This window comes from Puma concolor, chromosome B2 (assembly GCF_028749965.1).
Source record: "Puma concolor isolate L17-30 chromosome B2, mPumCon1.1.hap2, whole genome shotgun sequence".
In the NCBI taxonomy this organism is placed as follows: domain Eukaryota; kingdom Metazoa; phylum Chordata; class Mammalia; order Carnivora; family Felidae; genus Puma; species Puma concolor.
Window position 1 is genome coordinate 73,048,099 of NC_141671.1, and position 22,262 is coordinate 73,070,360.

Below are 22,262 nucleotides of genomic sequence, written 5' to 3' on the forward strand. Positions count from 1 at the left end.
TGTTTTATTTTCTAACCATTTAAAAATGTCAAACCACACTCAGCACAGAAGCCCCTCCATAGTTTACCCCTGTTCTAGATAGTCCCTTCATAGTTCCTCCACCTCCTGGGGTTCTTTAGTGGTCACATTTGAGAAACATAGGATTAGCTGTTTTCCAAATCTCTGTGAAAATCAAGTATATTATCTGGCAGGATGGATATATGGAGTGGAACATAGTGAGAATTTTGGCCTATGTGGAAGCCTGACTGGCAGTGACTTGTGTTACTAGAACTCTGCTTGGAGTTAATAAGGAAAAGGAAAAAAAAAAAAAAAAAAAAGACGCTAAAGTTTAAAATTTTCATTGTTATTCACAGGAGATTGTGCTCTGTTTATAAAATATGGGTGTTTTGGGGTGCCTGGGTGGCTCAGTCAGTTAAACGTCCAACTTTGGCTCAGCTCATGATCTTGCAGTTTGTGAGTTCAAGCCCCCATTGGGCTGTCTGCTGTTAGCACAGAGCCCGCTTCACATCCTCTGTCTCTCTCTCTCTCTCTCTGTCTCTTCCCCGCACTCTCTGTCTCTTTCTCTCTCAAAAATAAACATTTAAAATGTGAATGCTATTTATGTAGGCTTAATGACTACATCATCTACATGATATTTAAGGGAAGGCCCTGAAAGGTACCCCAAACTCACTTTTCTTTGCCTCAATACCCACTTGGTTACTAAATCCTGTGACTTTTATTTCCTATCTAATTCTGCCCTATTTCTCTCTCAGAACTCAATTCAAATGGGCCTTCTTATTGAGCTTTCTCTAATTAACTAGGGCTCTGGTTATCACTGCTCCTCCCCCAGGTCCAGCAAACCTGTGCCTCATTCCTATTATGACCTTTATGTCATAAATTTTTTTTTCATGTCTTTCCCCTCAGCCAGTCTCCAAGCTTCCTTGTGCTCACCTCAGCAGGCATGTCTATCTTAGTATCTGCATAGTGTTAGGAACCCAGAACATACTTACCAGAATTAGTCATGTGAATGGGTGAATGGCTGCACAGATGTTTTCAGCGGAGCAGGTAGCTAACCTGTTCTGTTCAGCCCCGCCTTGTCAGTTCTGAGCATTTGCATTTCCATTTTATTAATAAAAGTCAAAGGCAAATGTCTCAAAGGGAATCTTATTGAACCTTCTTCTAAATTTTACAATGAAATCTATTTGGAAAATCACCTCAATTAGAAACTCACCTATCTCACAGGTAGAATTTTCTTAGGAACTTAATCTGAGGGGTGCCTGGGTGGCTCAGTCAGTTAAGTGTAAGGTCATGATCTCACAGTTCGTGAGTTTGAGCCCCATGTGGGGCTCTGTGCTGTCAGTGCAGAGCCTGCTTCTGATCCTCTGTTCCCCTCTTTCTCTGCCCCTCCCCTGCTATTTCTCTCTCTCTCTCTGTCTCTCTCTCTCTCAAAAATAAACAGTAAAAAAAAAAAAAAAAAAAAAATAATCTGAATTTGAAGATCTCTATTCAAAGCCTTCTTTCTAAAAGATATCTAATCAAGGAGAATCTTCAAATGTTTTACTGTAAATAATCTTATATGACATCCTCACAGATACTAGGAAAGGAAGAAGGTTGGGTGGTGGGGAAAGGGGTGATATAAATTCTTCTTTATCACTTGCTGATCAGCTGTATGCCCAGAAGCATAACAATTTAATTAGATATTCTTTGCGGTTTTATCTCTTTTGTATAGCTGTAGTTTTTATTCTTCTGTCTATAAATGTTTAATCTCCCATTTTCACCTCACTGAGATGTTTGCCGCAGTATTCTACAGTGATGAATCCCTGGGACACGTCTTTCATGAAAACGATGGCTTGTGCTGTGAATATTGAAGACCTTCATCCAGACAGGTTGAGGCTGCCCCAGTTGCATGTTTAATAGGAGATCTTAAATAGTGTCCACATGGGCGGTTTTCTCTCTGTTAAAATGTTTCTCTTTCTGAGTGTATGCAGTTAGACTTAATGAAAAGAAAACAAAACTATTAAGACACCAAGGGCATGTTAATACTCTCAGTGTTACAACAGTAAAGAGGGTCAAAAGTGCAAAGACACTTTTCCTCTGCCCTTTCTTTATATGCGCCCTCCCCTGATTCCCATGAGATATAGCCTCTCTTGTGAGGTTCTTCTTTGTAGTTCTCTGAGTTACCACCACTCTGTGTGAATACACATTGTACCTATATTCCTTGATGTAAAAATTAGACTGCATTTGTTTCCTTGAAAGATGAAGAGAAATTTGCATTCTTACAGCTTCTTCATTTCTCCCCCATGCAAAGATTATAGCAGCCACATTCTCCTCTGTGACCGTAATAACTATTATAAAATATATAAACATACTTAATATTTATTTTGTTTTAAAGATATTAGTATCTCTATTGAGCTGTTTAGTTGTGTGAGCATAGAGGAGGGTATGTATCTACTTTACCAAATCCCTGTGGCTTAAAGGAGAATGACATAAATGTCAATAGCCAAGAGATTCTCTTAATTAATTTTAGCCTTTTCACTTAACTCCTCTGGGTATTTTTTTAAATGTTATTGCTGGTTCCTTTTCCTATGTTTAGTACAAAGTTTTTTCCCCATCCAGTTTCAGTTGGTGCCTGGCTAGATGTATCCTCTTGCCCTGCTATCTTGTACTAGTATGGTCAGAAATGTTAAACATCGGGGGCACCTGGTGGCTCAGTCGGTTGGGTGTCTGACTTCTGCTCAGGCTGTGATCTCTCAGTTCGTGGGTTTGAGCCCCTTGTCAGGCTCTGTGCTGACAGCTCAGAGCCTGGAGCCTGCTTTGGATTCCGTGTCTCCCTCTTTTTCTGTACCTTCCCTGCTTGCACTCTGTCTCTCTCAAAAATAAATAAACGTTAAAAAAAATTAAAAAGGAAATAAAAGAAATGTTAAACATGAATTAGAAATTTAAAATCCTTGGGGCGCGTGGGTGGCTCAGTCAGTTGAGCGTCTGACTTCGGCTCAGGTCATGATCTCACAGCTCGTGAGTTCAAGCCCTGTGTTGGGCTCTGTGCTGACAGCTCAGAGCCTGGAGCCTGCTTCTGCGTCTCCCTGTCTCTCTGCCCCTAACCCACTCACATTCTGTCTCTGTCTCTCTCAAAAATAAATAAACATTTAAAAAAAAAAAAAAAGAAATTTAAAATCCTCTGCTTTGGGCTTACCCATATTTGGTGTTTGGCACAGAAATTGCTGAATGAAGCTGTTTCAGACAATACATCTTACATACTGTACCAGGATTGCAACTGTCAACTATTTTTTCCTTCTATGTCAAGATTTTATAAAATAGAACATAGCATTAATAGTCCTTACCCACTAAATCAAGACATTCTGCTCAGAGGCTACCCTCAGGCTTGAAACAAATTTTAGGAAGAATGAGCCTCTGCCCATTTTTAGCAGCAGCAGCAGTAATTCTTGTAGTCTTAAAAAAAAATTAAAATTTTTTTTTCTTCTTTTGGGTAAACCAGATTTGCTTTCGCTCATTTAGAACTGATTGCTGCCGTTTCCTTGTAGGCCTTGTATTGTTTTTTTTCCCCACAGCCTCCTGTTTGGATATGCCCTTGGCATGTGGAAATAATATGAGTCTGTCACTTGTCATTGACTAAGCGTGGGAAGCAGTACAGCTTTACAGCGTGGCCGCTGTGGGTTTCCTCACTGTTCTCTTAGGGAACACTAAAAGGGCAAAGAACTTTAAGGTCTTTGTCTCAAATGCTTGTCTAGTCCATAATAGTCTAATCATGGTGTACGGGTAATGTACTTAAGTAAGCTCTGTGGAAGAATGAGACCATTGTGCATTTTTACCTGTTGTAAATTTTATCATGAGCTCATAAATTCTCTTAACATTGGTTTTTCCTGGAATGCAAACAGAAGTATAGGTAACAGAAACTCCCCCCGCCTCCCACTTCTTAACAGCTGTTTAGCTTGCCGTATTTTTCTTAAAATTGCAGCATTTAGATAGATGGTCTGTTAGTACCAGTGCTCAGTTATGTTGATAACATACCTATATAGTCCAGAAATTTCTCTTTTCATAGGCAGTTAGCACTAAAAACAACGTGAGTTTTTCATCTTTTGTCTTATGTGTGATAAAAATGTTCCAGCTTCTAAAACTGGGCGATTTTATCTTGAATATGCTTTGTATGTTTGTACCCTTTTCCAAAGATGATTTTAACTGATCTTTATATTTTATAGTTATAGAAGGTTGATTGTGTAATTTGCAGGTGTATTTACAAACACTTTAGAGAAAGCATCTTTAACTATAAGGAATTCAGCAAACCTATTTAGAAACTTTATATTGGGTTTTTAAAATACAATGCTTTTAACTTTGCAGTACAGAGTCTTAATATATTTTTTAAAAATAGAAGCCTGATAAGTGAAATGGATTTGATAAGAAAGTGGATCTTTCTCTTATATTGGGGAATGCCTAAGGGCATAAGAACTTACAGCTTTAATAGGACATGATTTTAAAATTTCTAATACTATTTTACTCTTAAATTATTTCAGTCATACTGTTTAATGTATTGTCTCTGAAAGGAGGTATTAACAATTAAAAAATACTAGATTTTAAATTATCCATCACCTACTCTGCCTAAATATGACAAAAAATAATTTATTAAACCTTTTACACTTTGAGATTCATCAGACTTTTAAATATCAGAAAACAAATTTACATAATTTTTAAAAACCCATAATAGAGTAGAAATAGGGTTTACTCAAATTATGTTACTCATATGAGATTACCTAAAACATGTAACATCAGTCATTAATTAGCAAACACAACTCATTCATCTGCTTAACCTGGTGTGTGTCAGGCACTGTCCCAACATTCACTCTAAAAATTACTTCCTTTCGGGGAGCCTGGGTGGCTCAGTCGGTTAAGCGTCTGTCTTCAGCTCAGGTCATGATCTCGCAGTTTGTGAGTTCAAGCCCCGGGTCGGGCTCTATGCTTCAGAGTCTGTGTCTCCTCCTCTCTCTGCCCCTCCCCTGCTCATGCTCTGGCTCTGTCTCTTAATAATAAATAAATGTTAAAAAATATTTTTTTTAAATAAAGAAAAATTACTTCCTTTCAATTATTCTGCTTTTATTTTATTTTTTAAAAAAAAAATTTATTTATTTTTGAGAGAGAGACAGAGTGAGCAGGGGAGGGGCAGAGAGAGGGGCAGGGAGAGAGAGGGAATCCCAGGCAGGCTCCACACTGTCAGCATGGAGCCCAATGTGGGGCTTGAACTCACAAACCAAGAGATCATGACCTGAGCTGAGACAAATAGATGCTTAACTGACTGAGCTACCCAGGCACCCCTCAGTTTTTCTGCTTTTAAAGTTAATTACCAAATCTTATATTTGTGTCTTTGGAAGGAGTTAATTACCTTAATGATAATTTGTAAACTGTTGGGAGGATCCAATTCAATATTCAGGTAAGAAACCTGCTTGCCATAGTGATGTTAAAGGCAGAGAAAGGATGCACCAAACAGGATAATTTCTTGAACCCTGATCAGTGAAATGGTACTCAATTGTTCGAAAATACCATTGTTGCAAAGAATGCTTATAACATTTTTGGTTCATAGGATTTTGCAGAAGTTCTGCTAGACCTGTATTAATTGTGATGTGGTTTTTCTTACAAAAAATTGTAAAATTTTCTGTAAAATTCTATGAAATCTGTAATATCCTAGAGCCACTAGAAACTCTCATAACCTCCAACTGCCCCGTTGGTGTCTTCTTTACTTGATTGTCTGTCTCATATAGTTTTTCAAACTTAACATTTTGAAACTCCACTTCAACCTTACTCTTACATCTGGTTTTTCTCTGGTCTTTCCCATCAAGTTACAAAACTTAGAGCTGCTCCAAGTCTTAATTCTCCCTAGCTCTGTCCCCCAATTCCAGAGTCGAGTATGATCAATTCTTCCTCCTTCTACTCGCTTCAGCAGCACATAGACGAAAAATTCTTCCTCCAGAATATAGAATATGTCTCCAGTCTGTCTGCATTTCTCTCTCTCTCTCTTCACCATCATTGGTCTGGTTCAGGCTGCCACCATCTTACCTGGATTTACCACAGTACTCTTCTGACTTTTCCCCATTTTCCTTCTTGCTGGCCTGTCTGAGCCATTCTCCACACAGTTAAAATCACTATTTTCTTAATTTTTTTTTTAATATTTATTTATTTTTGAGAGAGAGAGACAGGGTGAGAGCAGGGGAGGGGCAAAGAGAGAGGGAGACACAGAATCCAAAGCAGGCTCCAGGCTCTGAGCTGTCAGCACAGAGCCTAATGTGGGGCTCATACTCATGAACTGTGAGATCATGCCTGAGCCAAAGTTGGATGCATAACCAACTGAGCCACCCAGGCACCCCAAATTCTCTATTTTCTTTCTTTCTTCCTTCCTTCCTTTCTTTTTCTTTCTTTCTTTCTTTCTTTCTTTCTTTCTTTCTTTCTTTCTTTCTTTCTTTCTTTCTTTCTTTCTTTCCTTTCTTTCTTTCTCTCTCTTTCATCCTTCCTCCCTCCCTCCCTCCCTCCCTCCCTTTCTTTCTTTCTTTCTTTCTTTCTTTCTTTCTTTCTTTCTTTCTTTCTAATGTTTATTTATTATTGAGAGACAGAGAGAGACAGAGCATGAGCATGGGAGGGGGCAAAGACAGAGGGAGACACAGAGTCCGAAGCAGGCTTCAGGCTCTGAGCTGTCAGCACAGACCCCAATGCGGGGCTTGAACTCACAAACCGTGAGATCATGACCTGAGCTGAAGTCAGACGCTCAACCGACTGAGCCACCCATGCGCCCCTAAATTCTCTATTTTCTTAAAGGAAACTAGATCATTCTGCTCCCTTACTTGGAACCCACACGTGATTTCCTTTTATACTTAAGATAAAATTCAAAATCTTTTTCTTGGTTTTACATAGTCTGACCTGTGCTTATTCCTGTCAGACCTGCCAGCTTTGCTCTTCATCAGTGCTGTTCCCTGTCCTGAATCCCCTGTTCCAGTGCTTTACTTGGTCACCTGTACATATCCTTCAGATTTCAACTTAAAATGCCATTTTTGAAGTAGGTTTTTGCTGAGTGTCCCTCTTCAGATGGATTGCTCCTTCTTAGCATGTCAAGGAAGGCCTGTCTTAGAGGTGAACTGTATTGGGCCAGATCCTAAATGGCAGAGGGAGCTACCACCTGAAGATCTTCAGAAGGAACATCGAGTGTAAGGCCCGAGGTTGAGATGATCATGAATGAAAATGAAGCTACCTTCAAAACCACATGAGACTCAACCTGCTAAAGCATTTGAACAAGAGAGCCTCTATACAGAGTGAAATAATTAAAAGATTGTTCACCACTGAGGCATCCTTTGCAAGAAGCAGATCTTTATTCTGTAAGTCATGGTCTCTCATTTAGATTGCTAGACAGATTTCAGGAGGACTTGTGATGCCATTGGCTTGGCTCAGCAGTGGATTCATTAGGGCTTAATGACTCTGGTATACAGGGTGCCCCATAGCTGGCTTCCTCTTGGCCAAGAAGCATCACAGAAGACAAAAAGCATCGATTTCAGTGTCAGGGAGAATTGGCCCCAAATCTCAGCTTTTTCACAGATTGCCTATCAAACTTGGGTACAATATTTCTTTGCTTTGAGCCAGCCTCCAACCTGGTGGTCTGTGGTGGGATTAAATGAAGTATTGATTGTAAGGCACCTGTTATATAGCAGATGGCTAAAAATGATTCTGATCATGCTCTGCTTGCAATATTTATCCTTAGGGTCAAGTTATCAAAGGGACTTTTACAGATTTTAAGACTGCTTTACACTAACTCAGAAACCATACAATAACACATATGCAAACTTTTGAAAAGAAACAATTGATGAACATATTGGTCAGAATTTCTTGATGGCTTCTCTTGTGAAAGTAGAAAGAGAAAAATGATTCCAGGTCTGAAGCAAAGATAAATGTTATAGAGAATCTGCTTTCCTTTAGTTTTTATTTGATCTTTTTATTCTCTCTGAAGACATAGTCTGAAAGAATGTGGCAGACTTCAAAAGCAGAATAGAAGCACTTGCATTGACACATGGAGACCTTTATGGCTTTGTGTTTACCCAGTGATTTTTTTTAAAGCCCTAGATAACAAAATATCAAGAATGGAATTGGGAGTCAGCCTTTCCTATTGATGCACTAGAGTAAAATCTTAGAGTGATTTTACACAAATGTTAGTTTAGCACATGAGAGAAAGGGAACATGTTCCGGTTTCCCTTGTGTTGTCAGTGTTTTACATTTCAGTCCTATCACAGGCCTTGCATTAACAACATGCTTACCTCATCATCATACTCAGAGAAGTTTTATGCTCAAGCAGAGCAAATCCAGTAGATTTATGTAGCTCTTCCCTGGCCTGGATGAAGCAATGGTACATTTTTTTTGTTTCCATAAAGAATTTTTCAAAAGCACCACATACCAATAATTATTTGCTTTTGTTTGTTGTCTCTTCCTCTTTTTTCTAGGATTATGACAGTTTTTTTGAATCAAAGGAAAGCAACACAGTCTATTCGTTCTTAGGCCTGAAATCACGATTGGCATCAAAGGTAGGTAAAATCTTCTCTTGTTTTAAAATTCATCTCTCTTGAATTGTCCTTAGGGGTTGAGACTGAAGGTGTTAGGGGAATGCACGTGTAGTCTCCTAAAGTTGTAGGTTTCACTTTCTCAAATGCACATTAGGGACTGCCCAGTGTAAACACGCACAAACAAGCCCAGGTTTTTTGTTTTTTTCCTCCAATTTTCAACTGTTGTTGTACATTAGAGTTTATTTTTGTTTATAATTTATTTTATTTATAATCTATACCCCTTTTTTCCAAGAAGAATTTAAGGGAGTAAGTGCTTTCTGTTTCAAAGTGCAGATTTACATTTTTTGAAACAACAGAATCAAAGCCATATTTTTAAGGTTTTCTGCACATTTAACTCATTTACACTGGAAAGGAGATGGTCTGTAATAACAAATGGTCAACTTGAAAAAAAAAAACGCTACAGTTCCTAAACTAATCAACATGTTTTTTAAAGCTACTTTATTATGTCCTGTGTCTTTTATGGAACATAAAAGGCTCAAGCTTTTCTAATGTTTAGACCAGAAGTTATTTATATGTATTATTACAACTTTGTGAAGCACAGAGATTCACTTTCAAAATAAGAAATAGTATTTCTTTATGAAATAAGATAATATTTTGATTATTCCCCCCTTTAAAAAATACTGGGTTTTTTTCTGATCATGAAAGTAGCCTAGGTTCATTTAGAAAGATTAGGAAAATATACAAGTCTAGAGTAGAAAATAAAAATCACCCATTATTCCGTCACCCAGAGATCAGCATGTTAACTTTTTGTGTGTGTTTTTCCTTGCAATCTTTATATACAAAGCAGTTGAGGTTTTGACTGTATTTCAAGTGAGACTGAATTCTAAAACGTCTATTTTTAACACTGAATTGAAATGAGAGTACATTACTGGGTACTTTGATGTCTGTAAGTAATAGGTCTTTTGAGGCTACCCAGGATTTGTACCCTTTCTAGAACACCTATGGAAGGAAAGCAGAGACCATGAATAATATAAATTATACACCAGCACCTGCAGTTCAGAGCCAATGTGAAATCTTGCTTTGTTTTTACATTAGTAAGTCCACAGATGGTTGTGGGTGGTTTCCATGCATATGTTTTAAACAGTGGCAAAACCCACACATGTAATATTTAAAGGTTCTTAAAACTATTTTTATAAAGATGGAACATTGGAATACTTGTTAGGAAAATTGTAGTATTTTTATAACATATCTCATCCAAAGATATTAAACAATCCAGATTTATCTTCAAAGAACTGGAAAAAACTGGGGTGGGAGTAATCTAATGGACACATAAATCTAGTGGACATTATTATCTATGCAAAAACCTTTAAAAAAAATACTGTGTGTTTGCCATCTTTGTTCTCATTTTTCCTGAAGATGTAAATTCCTTGGAGACTTGAGGGCTGACTTTTTTACTCTTTAAAAATATTTATTCTCTCATGAATTTCTCAGAAAGCCCATGATCTATAAAACATGCGTTTTCACATGACTTGTGGTCATAGTATTAAACTTGGTCTTGATGCCATTGACATTTACTTGATTTCAGTAGATCATTCCAAAGGCCCTGGGCAACTCCACCCATTCAGCCCACCTATTCAGGCCCCCAAATCAGTCCTATGAGCAGGAGCACATGGAAGTAGAGTATAAGTCCATGGTGCATTGTTTGTACCACCCTGTCTTGTGAATCGTTCAGGGCCTTAATGGTTAATAGCAACTCACACTTTATCTGCAGAGGGGAGAAAGAAAAACATCTTTAAGAGTAATTCAACCTTTTCCCCCTTCCTACTTATTTAAAAAAATTTTTTTTAATGTTTATTTATTTTTGACAGAGAGAGACAGAGACAGAGACAGAGTGTGAGCAGGGGAGGGGCAGAGAGAGAGGGAGACACAGAATCCGAAGCAGGCTCCAGGCTCTGAGCTGTCAGCACAGAGCCCGACGTGGGGCTCGAACTCACGAGCTGCAAAATCATGATGTGAGCCTAAGTCTGACACTTAAGCCACCCAGGTGCCCTTTTTTTTTCCTTGATAGTAGTACACACTCAGTCCACAATCCACACTCAAAGGCCTAGACAGAGCATTCACAGGTAGAATGTACTAAAAGGTAGAAGCCCTCTTTTCTCCTTTCCTTCCCTACCCTCTCTGCAGTATATGTACATAAACAATAGGGCTAGAAAGCCTGCCAAGGAACGTATAAAAACACCGTTAGCATCTGTGATTGCTCTTACACAGTGACAGAGAAGAGAGATGATAGGAAAAGAACGTCACAACTTCTTAAGATGGTACCTAGGAGAAAAGGAAGCCATTTCACCAATAATTTTCAGGTAGAACACCATCAGGGTTCTTGTTTAAATAGACTCAAGGCAGGGCCTGGAGAAGTTTCTGCTTTGGGATCCCTGCTATTCAGGGGTGATCCTCAAAATATGTCATAACTACTAAATCCTGGGCACTGAGCAGCCCCAGCTCCCTAGAGCAGGTCTCGGAAGCCGCCTTATGCCAGGTGTCTGTGTTGTGGTTGAAACATGGAGCTGTCACGGGGGGAGGGCCAGAGGTGGCACTTGGGGAGTTGGGGCGGCAGCATATTTTGGCCATGCTGGTGCTGTTCTTCAGCTATGGTCACCCTCTGCAGGCCCCCTGAGTGGAGGACCTATGCACGCCCCACTCACCTGGGTACGAGTGGAACAGTGCCTCTGAGAGCAGTCTCGGCAGTCTCTGGAAACATGTGGCTTCTTTCCACTTTTATATGTGGGAGGTCGGTGGGATATCATAAATCTGTGCTGATCCTGAATCCTAGGATTTGCATTCCTCAGTCACATGGGGGTGATTATTATGATTTCCAACATCGCCATTCCTGACATTTAAAATGTCATTGCCAGGGTTAATTTTCTTGTCAACCCAATGCAATAACTGACTTTTTTCTTTCTTTTTTTTAATAAATAGACAGAATCTTAGAGAAGACAAGTGGAAGATGACGGAGATGCATTTTGGAGCACCCCCTGGTACTCAGCACACACCTGCTTACCTAATGCATCACTGTGACTAAAGCCACATGCATCATCGTAACTTTGCTTGCCATGGAGAGGTGTTTTAGGAAGACATGGGTATAATGGGGGATTGCATGATTGCTTAAAACCAAATCAGGACTGTGGTGGGTTTTTTGTTATTTTCAGAATTGCCTGCAACTGCCTCATTCACCTGGAGGTACTAGATTTTACCTGTTACAGGTGTGCTTCCTTAATGACTGAAAAATAAGTGGGTGGGACCACTGGAGAGAAAATGTTGGATCTGCCCTGGGCCGTATTTGATGCCAGTATTGTTCAGACTGGCCTCTCTTTAAGCTGCCTGGATTGTATCCTCGAAATTAGTTTGCCAGACTATTAGAAATCTTTTGATCAGAAAGAAAGATTTGCTGGTTGACAAAGAGCTGAAAAATTTGCTGCAAAATCACAAATGTCACGATTCTGGTGCTTTGTAATAGCACCTATAGAAAAAGTTAGATGTTCTGGCCGCCTTTGGTGATGGACACTTATTTCCATAAATCCTCCAAATTCCTACAGATGTTTCCAAAAATCACTGCTGCAACTATGTGTGATCGGGACCAAGTTACAGGGATAAAAATAGTTGCTATTTTGTAAAAGATAGGCTTCTTTATCTCTTGCAAGAGAAAAATTTCATTTAAATATATAAGACAGCTTAAAAGGTATATTTTAGAAGGTGTACAAATTAATTAGATAGTAAATTTATAGGGAAATTACCTGACTCCTATCTGAAGGGATTTTCAGCTCTAGCAACTTATTTATGCATAAATAGCATATTTTTAAATGCAGCTTCCCTAACTAATAGCTGCTTATTCTATTTTGTGAATGGATTATATTTTTTTGAGAAAAGGAAGATCTTGGTTGGATATATTTTGTGAACCCTTGATGAGGTTTACTAAAAGATACTAATATTGTGGTACAGTTTAATTTTTTTCCTGTGTTGCTTTTCATTGAACCTCTAGCTTTGCTCACATATCTGACCAATGTACGGTCCCAGATTTTTCAGAGTAATGTAGATACATGTTCTCATTCCATATATGGCTTCCAGTGGGCTTTCAGAGCAGTGTATATGAGAAAGAGGCTGTCAGAGAGTAGCTCTGAATTGTACTTGGCATGTAAAGTCTCTACTCCCTTTGGAGTGGATGCTGAACATGTCTACTCCGTTAGGGCAGAGGCTGCTTTTCTCCATCCTTATCCCTGCTTACAGTCTTTAGAGTTTTTAATTGCCAAACATGAGCAGTCTTAAATAGGATAAATTCCAAGAGGGCTGCCTAAAATATCCTGCTGTTCTAAGCATCCCAATGCAGGACTTGTTGGTCAGATTCTGAGCAGGATGTAAGAAATTGAAAGAATAGAAGAAAGCCCTGTCACATGTGTTGTTTCATCCTCCAACTAACTAAATGTGGACTACTCTAAAGGACTTGTTGAATGCTAAAGCTGAAATCCCAGCCTGAGATTTGCAGCCCAGGACTACAACCAGAAGAAAAGCATGCCACAGATTTCTACTTGACTAGAACAAATACATGATCCACGATTTTCTCTCCAAGGAAAGCTGTTGTGAAATTATGGGTATTACTGTTTAGTTGGCATTATTAAATAAGTTCCAGGTCATATTCCGTTTGCTAAATCCCAGGGACTATCCAGGAAACTTTTTTTTCAACTGGATACTGTGTTTGAGTAAATGAGTCTTCTGATAAGACCTAGACTTTCATTTTCAGATATCAACAATTTTCAAAGTTTAATGCTACAGTGAGCTAACTTACATTAGTCTTCTCTTCCCAGTGAGTGCTAAGAACCAACTTGGTAAGATTGAGGGAAATTCTGGGGTTGTGGGATCAACATGATATTTGCTAGACTAAGACAGCTACTCACGTTTGTTCATCTTGAAACTTTTGAATTACTGTGGTCACAGTAGGACCAGAATGGCTCTCCTGAACGGACTAGATGGATAGTAGTGCTAAATTGCTACCAGTTACACGTCGTCTAACGCTCACCCCGCCTTTTTTTTTTTTTTTTTTTTTTTTAATCAGCACAGAACTAGGAGAGACCAGTCCTGGCTGGTATTGTACTTGTTATGAGTGAGGTAAAAGCACACGGTATGGCATTTACCACAATACTTGGGCTCTGCAGAGTAATGACATATTGCCTTCTGGGACCACATTGTATTCAGAGAATATTGTTTCTTTACTTGTACTGTTTTACCAGCTAAATTCCAAACATGTAATGATTCTTGTTCCCTTCTTTAACTAACTGCCTTTAGATTTGAATATTCACAGTCTTGAAAACCTAGGAAAGAACTAGGTGGGAATATTGGAGACATAGATGTAGTATCAAAGGCATTTCAAGACAATTTTTATTTCCTGTAGTAGGCTTATTGGGACAAAGGAAATGTGCTGCTAAAAATAAAATGCCATTTTAAAATTAGATCAAATACAGAGTGCCATCCTGCTAGGTATATGCAGACCAAAAGAAAATTTAGTTGGGAAAATAAATTCTTCCAAATTCTGGTGTTCTATTAAAATCAAAGAGGATAAAAGGAAGATTTTTTTTTTGGTCTCTCAGGCTCTGATACACTTTAGATTTGTTTCTGTTTTATAGATTCCTTCAAACACCTAGATGTTTTTATATTACATGAATTTAATAATGAACTAAACTTATTTTTGTCCTCTGTTATTTAAAGGTACCAAAGCCTCTTTCTGTTTTTTTATTTTAATTTGATTTTGCTACATAGCATTTTGCTTTTTCTAGAAATGCTTTTCATTTAACAGCTTTTCTTAAGTGTCAGGGCCTACTTTGATCTGCATAATTATTGTTTTTAGATTTCAATGTGTATGTGTTTGTCTCTAAAGGCATTGGTGAAATCTCAGATTTTCTATTCAGCATTAAAAAGGAATAAATTCCAGGAAACATGTATTCTGAAAATGGAGTGTTTATTCCCTACCATTTTTTTAATGTTTATTCATTTTTTGAGAGAGAAAGAGAGAGAGAGAGTGTGAGTGGGGGAAGGGCAGAGAGAGAGGGAGACACAGAAGCAGGCTCCAGGCTCTGAGCTGTCAGCACAGAGCCTGACGTGATGCAGAGCTTGAACTCATGAACCACGAGTTCATGACCTGAGCCAAAGTTGGACGCTCCACCGACTGAGCCACCCAGGCACCCCTTCCCTACCATTTCTTATACCTTTTCTAATTTTAGTTCTGTATTTGGTTGAAGACTTCCTGTTTTGTTGGGATGCTATATTTCTACCCCCATTTGTGAATCTCATACCTGAATGCTGTGGGTTACTTGGGAAAATGCAGATGGATCATCTGACCATTCGAGGAGACATTCATGTTTGTGGTCCTCTGTGTGTTTGTGTTGGGAGGTGATCACAGAATCATCTCCAACAGTGACCCAGGACGGCATTAAATCTCTTGCTCCCTTGGTTGGTTCCAACAGATGACTGTGGTTTCCTGCATACACTGAAGCTGGATTGGTGGATTTGTTCCCTTAATTGGGTGCAAAAAACCAAGTACAGTGTTGCTGCAACCCTTAAATAGCACGGCCCCCTCTGATACAGCCCTCTCTGAAAGCAGAAGAAAGCATTCTGAAGGCAAAGTCTGAGGCTGATCTCATCTCTGAGCTATTTCAAACCTTAAACACCAAGACAGAAGGAGGGTGAAGGAGAAGATAAAAGAGAACAGGCTGTCAGTTTGCAGGAAATGTGCTAAATTGTGAAAACAAATAAGCCAAAGTAATCACTGCCCACTTGTAGCCCACATTTCAGTTTCCCTGGTCTTTCTAGAAATGCAGGTCAGGTTAGTTTGGTCATTCTTTCAATCAGCATTTGCTGAGCCCCTGGAATGTAATGGGCACTATCTGGGTGGCACTATCTGTCTCAATCCTGAAGGAGGAGAGAAACAGAGAAGCAAGAGCAGCAGTTACTACAAGTGGTGAATGATAGAGTCAAGGTCAGTTTATGGCGCTCCAGATGACAGTTTGTCTTCTGAAATATTACGTGCAATTTTTTTTTGTTAGAATGCTTTCCGGTTTAAAAATTGTTTCCTGCAATAGAATACACACACACACACACACACACACACACACACACACACACAAACATAAAGAGTAATAAAAAAAACCCATGTGTGCCTGCCACCAGCTCATTGCCTCTCCTTTGAGGCACTGTGTGCTCTTCTCTGGCCCTATCCCATCCCTGTTTTGAGAGTGGGTCCCCTGTCCTGAGCTCTGTTGATCATAGCCTTTCTGTCCTTTATCATTTTACCTACATGTATATACCTTTAAATAATAATAAATGGCATTAAACTGTATTCTTCTGTCATTTGTATGTTCATTGCAATTGGGCATTATCATTTTGTAACAAGTATCTTGTTTATTTTCACTGCTATGTATTACTTCATTGTATGACTGTATCAAAGTTTTTTCCTTCTCCTGTTGCTGGATATTGAACTACATCTTTCTTTGAAAAAGAAAAAGGCAGTGGAGCATTCTTTTTTATGACTTCTGGTGCACATACCCAAGAGTGAATGTATTACCTTGAGTAGAATTGCTGTGTCGTACAATAAAGCACATTATCAACTCTAATAGATAAGGCCAAATTGTTTGCCAAGGTCATGGTACCAACTTACACTTTCACTGGTATCCTAGAATTTTCAGTATTCGAGATTATTGCCAGTGTTTGGGATCATCAGAATCCAATTTTTGACAAGCCGAAAAGTGTAAAATGGTATCTCATTGTGGTTTCATTTTGCACATATTTGATTACTAATAAGTTGAACATGTTTTATTATGGTAATTCCTAAGTAGGAATTTGGAAATCCTTCTTCATGTCTCTTACCCTTTTTCCTATTATGTTCTGTTTTTAATTGTTTTTAAAAGTTCTTTATACTTACCTTTTATCAGTTAACACTTACTTAACTATTAAAGTAAAGAGAAACTATATTTAGAGTAGAAAAATCTTCTGAAGCTATTTACAGAAGTATGAAAAGCATGTGAAATTTTATTCTATTTGGAAAAAATAAAGCTAAATGTATATATTGTGTGTTCTGATTGTGTGCTAATTTTCAGCTTGTCAACATATTAGCCAAGAGAAGACATACCTTGGAAACCACTATTATGCTCTAGCAGGGTTCTTTCTCTGAAGCTATTTTAAGGCTCATCAATTCTAGTTATTTGGTAGCAAATTAATGTCATATTTGGTTTTCTGCTACAAGATTTTATCAAAAGGAAATCTTTATATAGACTGCATATTTATATATGCACAGTTCCTTGGTATACCAACATATAGAGACTTAACATTAGGCCAAAATGATGTTATACTTAAAAGGACATTAGAAAGGTTTATTTAAGTCACAGGAGATTGTTTTCGAACCTGTACTCATAATTAAATAATCCTTAAGCTGAATGAGATAGATCTGTATCCTGTGAATATAACCCAGTGTGTTGTCTGTATATCTTGTTTTTGTGTGTATAAACTGGTGGGTATTAAGAACAAGAAATTACAATGTAGTCTTGTCTTCTGAGGCTTCTGCTGACCAGTAGATAGCATTTTTAATAGACTAAGGACCTGGGCATACTAGAAGACTTAGTATGAAAAAAAGAATGTAAACTATCATATTTTTAGATTGATTACATTTTTAAATGATAATATTTTGGATATTTTGGGTTAAATTAAATATTAAAATTAATTTCACTTTTTCTTAAGGTGGCCACTATAAAATGTTCAATTACATGTATGGCTTGCGTCATAGTTCTATTGGACAGTACTGTTCTGTACCAGCCTCTTTACCTGAATTTACAATAGAATTTACAAAATCTGCAAAATATCTCCTTCCTTCGTTTGTAAAATGAAAGAAAATGTGAACATCTTTTGGAATAGAATTTTCTCATCCTTCTGCCAAGAGAAATGTTTTTCTCATTTTGCTTTTTTGCCCTTCTAGCTTAAAGCACTTTCGTAGTGAAGAGGAGTAATCTGTGTGTGTTGTAATATGGGGGCATCTCTCTGTGTATCCAACCTCTTGTTCGTTTATTGTCTTACAAAGTTGGTGTCTCATATTGAATTGGTTCACATCTGTGAACAAAGGCATGGTGGTTTGTGTGTGTGTGTGTTTTCTTTTTCTTAAGAGGGAATTTAATGAACCATACAGATGCATCTATAATCTGCAAAACAGTGATGAATATCAGTAGGATTTTATCCTAGTTTACCTAAAATGTTAACTGTCTGTATCTGTAAAACTCATTTGAGCTCATAAGAATATATGGATAATCTGCTTTTTGAAAGTTTCTTTCTGGGCTCATTGCCAAATGTTAAAACAGAATGGGAGTATTAAGGAAAAAGATCTGCCTTTCTTTGCCCAGGGTTTGAAACCATTTTCTTGTTTCTACTCTTAGCAAGATAATTTTTGGAGAAAACCTGTATTATTTGTTATTGAAATAATTGATGGTGACAGTTGTTAAGTAGGAGAATTTGCAAGTCAAGAGATGCCAACTGTGTTTCATGTAGCTGCTTTGTGTGTTGCCTTGGGGCTCATTATTTGTCATTCTCTTGAACTACCATACCTATGTAGGATTTATCCTTTGAGGATGGATGGAATAACTCCATAATTTGTCTGAGATGCATTATAGATGAACATTTTTCATGTTAATTTGACTTAGCTTATTGATGTTATTATCCCAAGTCTGTTAAATTGGGATAGTATTTTTCTCCATCATCAGTCCATTTCATTCCATGTACTGATCACATCACTAGGTTGAAATATAGATTCTGGGCTCTGGGACAGCCTATAACTAGATTCAAAGATGACTCTGAGATCAATAGCTGGGGCAAAAAGACCAGTAATTTGGCATTGATTCTGTTATCCTAGACCAGACTTACCGTTTTTTCTCTCCCTGCCTATCTTTAGTGGTAAACCACTCTTAAACAATCTGCTCCTGGCCACAGATATGGCCAACTGGTATGGGTAGCAGAAGTGATGACGACAGCAATATTTTTACTCCCCAGGAGGGACTCCAGCTGCAGCTTCCCTCACTGTACTATGCTACATGCCTAGTAAGCGTTTATTATTACACTATGGCAATCATAAATGATAAACTGAATATTGACAGATTTCCCAGCCTCATCATGAGGTGACTGGGCAAACAGAATTTTAACAGTTACATATTTGGCAGGTGAAATGACTACAGCATCCAGACTTGTGGGTGGTTGCTGAATGACAACTGGAAACTTGTTCCCTATCATTAACTCATTTGGGGACCAGGGTACCTCTGAGACGATTCCATAAGGACTCAGTCCTCTAGAACCCCAAAACGTAAACATCTACAGGGAGGGTGGACAGAGGTACTACTGGAATTAGATGGATATGCAGGCAAAATGACAAGTTGTGATAGCGGAATTTGGGTGGAAGTGGTGTCTACCTAAAGAATTGACTGTCTTCCTGAAAATGGGTAATTTTAGCAGAAAATAGATTTCAAATGTTGGTGAAGGTCTGTTTTTCCCCAATGTTTTCATCATTGCTGAAAACTGTTTATTCATTCTCATTGCAAATAACCTTTTATTGGGTAATATTTTCAGTATAGTTCTAATTTACATTAGAACTAATTTTTTGCTGATTGGAAGAGTATCCTTTGCATGATTTGTGTTGAACTAAGAGTCACCAAATAAGCTGTCCAGCCAAAGCCCAAGAATTCTGTGTGCTAGGAAGTCATTTTTTTGTTGTTGTTGTTTTAATTGGTATGTCAGCTTGTATCTTTCGCCTGGTAAACATCTGAGAAAGGAGAGAATAGCACTTTCCTGTTTCAGTGAGGGTATCTCACTGATATAACCACCAGTCACCAGTTAAGCCCAAATACGATGTTATAAAAACCAGATCCGTTGTCTCTAATCCTGTATTAAGACCAGTGTGTGAGTTTGATGAGACTCAGTGTTTACGTTTGCATGATGATGAAAGTGTGGTACTCTTTGTAACTCTTTGTAAATGTTCACTGTTTAGTATCTCGGAAGTTGCTTTTCTTGGTGTTTTTATTTATTTTTATTTTTATATTTATTTTTTTAATGTTTATTTTTCAGAGAGAGAGAAAGAGAGCATGAGTGGGGGAGGGGCAGAGAGAGGAGACACAGGATCTAAAGCAGGCTCTGCACTGACAAGCAGAGTCAGATGCTGGGCTGGAACTCACAAACTGTGAGATCGCGACCTGAGCTGAAGTTGTACGCTTAACCCACTGAGCCATCCAGACGCCCCAGTGTTTTTTTACTGTATACCATTTGATTTGGGTCAGGTTTATTAAGAGAGAGGAATTATAAAAGAGAGAGGAATTAGTGTATGTCCTTTTTAACTTGTATAAATAAATTTGTTATATAAAACCTGTCCTTTCAGTCAAATAAAATACATGGCTTATTAGTATGTGTTTTAGTCTATTTTAGTATGTGTTTAGTCTATTTGGTAATTAAAAACATGGCCATGAACTGAAAAGTCTAGTTTTCTTATTGTATCACTAGTAACTTCTATTCCTTGTGTCCTTTCTGCTGACAGTTACCAGTTACTAAGTAAAATGTGTTTTATCAGTCTGTTACCAACCAGGAGATAAACACCACATGGTTATTTAAACAGTAAGTTAAATATAAAGAATCACCAAACAGTGATAAAGGAGTGACTATCAGATACAAGGAAAGCATATCGTACCCTGTGGCTTAGGGAGAATACCCAAGGAAGGACAAACTCGGAAGAGAAGCTGGGCCTCAGAGCTCCTTGGAGAAGTTATATTTGCAGCTCACTAGAGGGCACAGAGGTTCACTGGTTTCCCCAAGTCTACAGTCACCACACAACAGGAAGCTACCTCGAGTTATGGCGAGGCATGTGTGCTTGCAGAGGGAGTGGAGATGCCACTGCAGACAGAAGACCTGGAGCGTGTCCATGTCAGGGGGCTGCAGGGAGGTTATTGCCAGGCCAGAGCTCAGGGTCGATGTGGGGCCATGTGCTCTGGGGCCACGTGCCTTGAGTTAAGGCAGCACTATCAGACCCACACCAGTGACCCACTATGCAGCAACCGCACAGGAGAGCCGCCTTCCTCCTGTGGTGTCCCTCCCTCACCCTCCAACTGAGAAAGCTTCACGTCCTACTCGTGAGCGACACCTGCTTAAAGGAATTCTGTCCACTATTAGCATGTGGTGGAGGGTGAATTTGGAGGTAAGGCATGATAAGCTGATACCTGGCACGTATCATAGAAGAATTCTCGTAGTGCCTTCCCATCTGGAATTAGCCATGTTCAGTAAGAGCAAAAGGATTATCAGTGTTTTGTGAAGTTTAGGCAGTTTAAGTGAAAATTTGCATTACAAGCAATACTGATGGCTTGCTGTCAAGTATCCAAAACTTCATTGTGGGAAGTTGGCTACTCAGTTGTTAAGTAAGGTGCTGTCATGTCACAAATATAAATGTTACAGGAAGATGCAGATCTCAGGATGTAACCATGACTTCTAGTCATCCTTACTTTGTGGCTCTCAGTTTTATACAGCTGCTGAAAATGAAATATTATTTAAAGAAAAAAGCATAAAGCTGAAATATGTGCTTAAACGTTCTAGAAAGGACTCTTGATGTAACCAGTTATCAGAGGATATGCACCAATCTGTGTTTAGAACATTGGTCTTAGCCTCGAAGTAGAATTTCTCTTTAATTCCTCAACAATAAATACCCAGAACCCAGTACTCCCCTAAAGCACATAGCTAGCTATTGGCTCTTTCTCTTTTTGCTTTTAATTTACTCCTGTGACAAACAGAAAATTGAAAAACTTTTCTGTAAGGTCTGACCTATTCACTCACCCTAAAAGATCTCACTTCTAATGGGAGACAAGGCAGAAGGTTATTAGGAAATAGTACATGCCAGGTCCAATTAAATCCAATGGTTATGTACATTCCCAGACTCATTTCATGGTGGCTAGTGATTAAGCGGGTGGGTAGATGGAGAGATAGATGATCCTGCCAGATATCCTTCCTTTATTAATTTTTACGTGAGCTGGAAGTGAAAGAAAAATTAATTTTTCTGAGAAAGTAATTGGCTTCAAAAGACAGCTGGTCCAGGACACTGTTCCTTACCTGCATCTCCAGTCTTGCTGCTGGAATGTTGGCTGGCCCCTGTTTTCTGTGTTGATTTTCTCATCAGTATTTGAGGGATTTGTGTGTCGAGACATATATACTAAATCAAGAATAATGAATAGGTATTCAGAGTACCAACACCGTTCTGGACTTGGCTGGGAATATAAAAGCAGCTTCCAGTGTGGCTCTGTCATATTAGGAGCTTACAGTGTTGATGTCATTGTATTGCCACCAAGCCCACCTGTAGAAAGAATTTCTGCAGCGATCAGGAGCCACACTAGAGAGACTCTAAACCCTTTTAATTATTGGGTTGTATGGTACAGAATTTACAAATGTCTGTAAATCATTAGTAACATTGGTCTTAGTTCTAGGAAGTAATTACACTCACCCCACAAACCCGATGTTGTCATTCATGAATACATATGCCAGAGAGGTTTGGGACTATTATTTTACAAAAGCATTAGTTAACAAAACATTCTAATCTCTCTAATAGGCAAATGGAAGGGTCACTGCTGGCTTGCAATAAAAACATACCAAAAACACACTTTTATTATAACTACCCATTTTTCCAATGTGATTGATGTT

General features: G+C 38.5%; 1 protein-coding gene across 1 annotated transcript in view; it reads left to right on the forward strand.

The window, feature by feature from the left end:
• Nucleotides 1-16,627, forward strand: part of SH3BGRL2 (SH3 domain binding glutamate rich protein like 2) — a 77,915-nt gene extending 61,288 nt beyond the window's left edge. The window contains exons 4-5 of the mRNA XM_086708398.1: nt 8,463-8,543; nt 11,499-16,627. Coding sequence (XP_086564524.1) covers nt 8,463-8,543; nt 11,499-11,510 — 93 coding nt within the window. The 3' untranslated portion in view covers nt 11,511-16,627. The remainder of the gene's footprint in view (nt 1-8,462; nt 8,544-11,498) is intronic.
• Nucleotides 16,628-22,262: the final 5,635 nt, after the last annotated feature.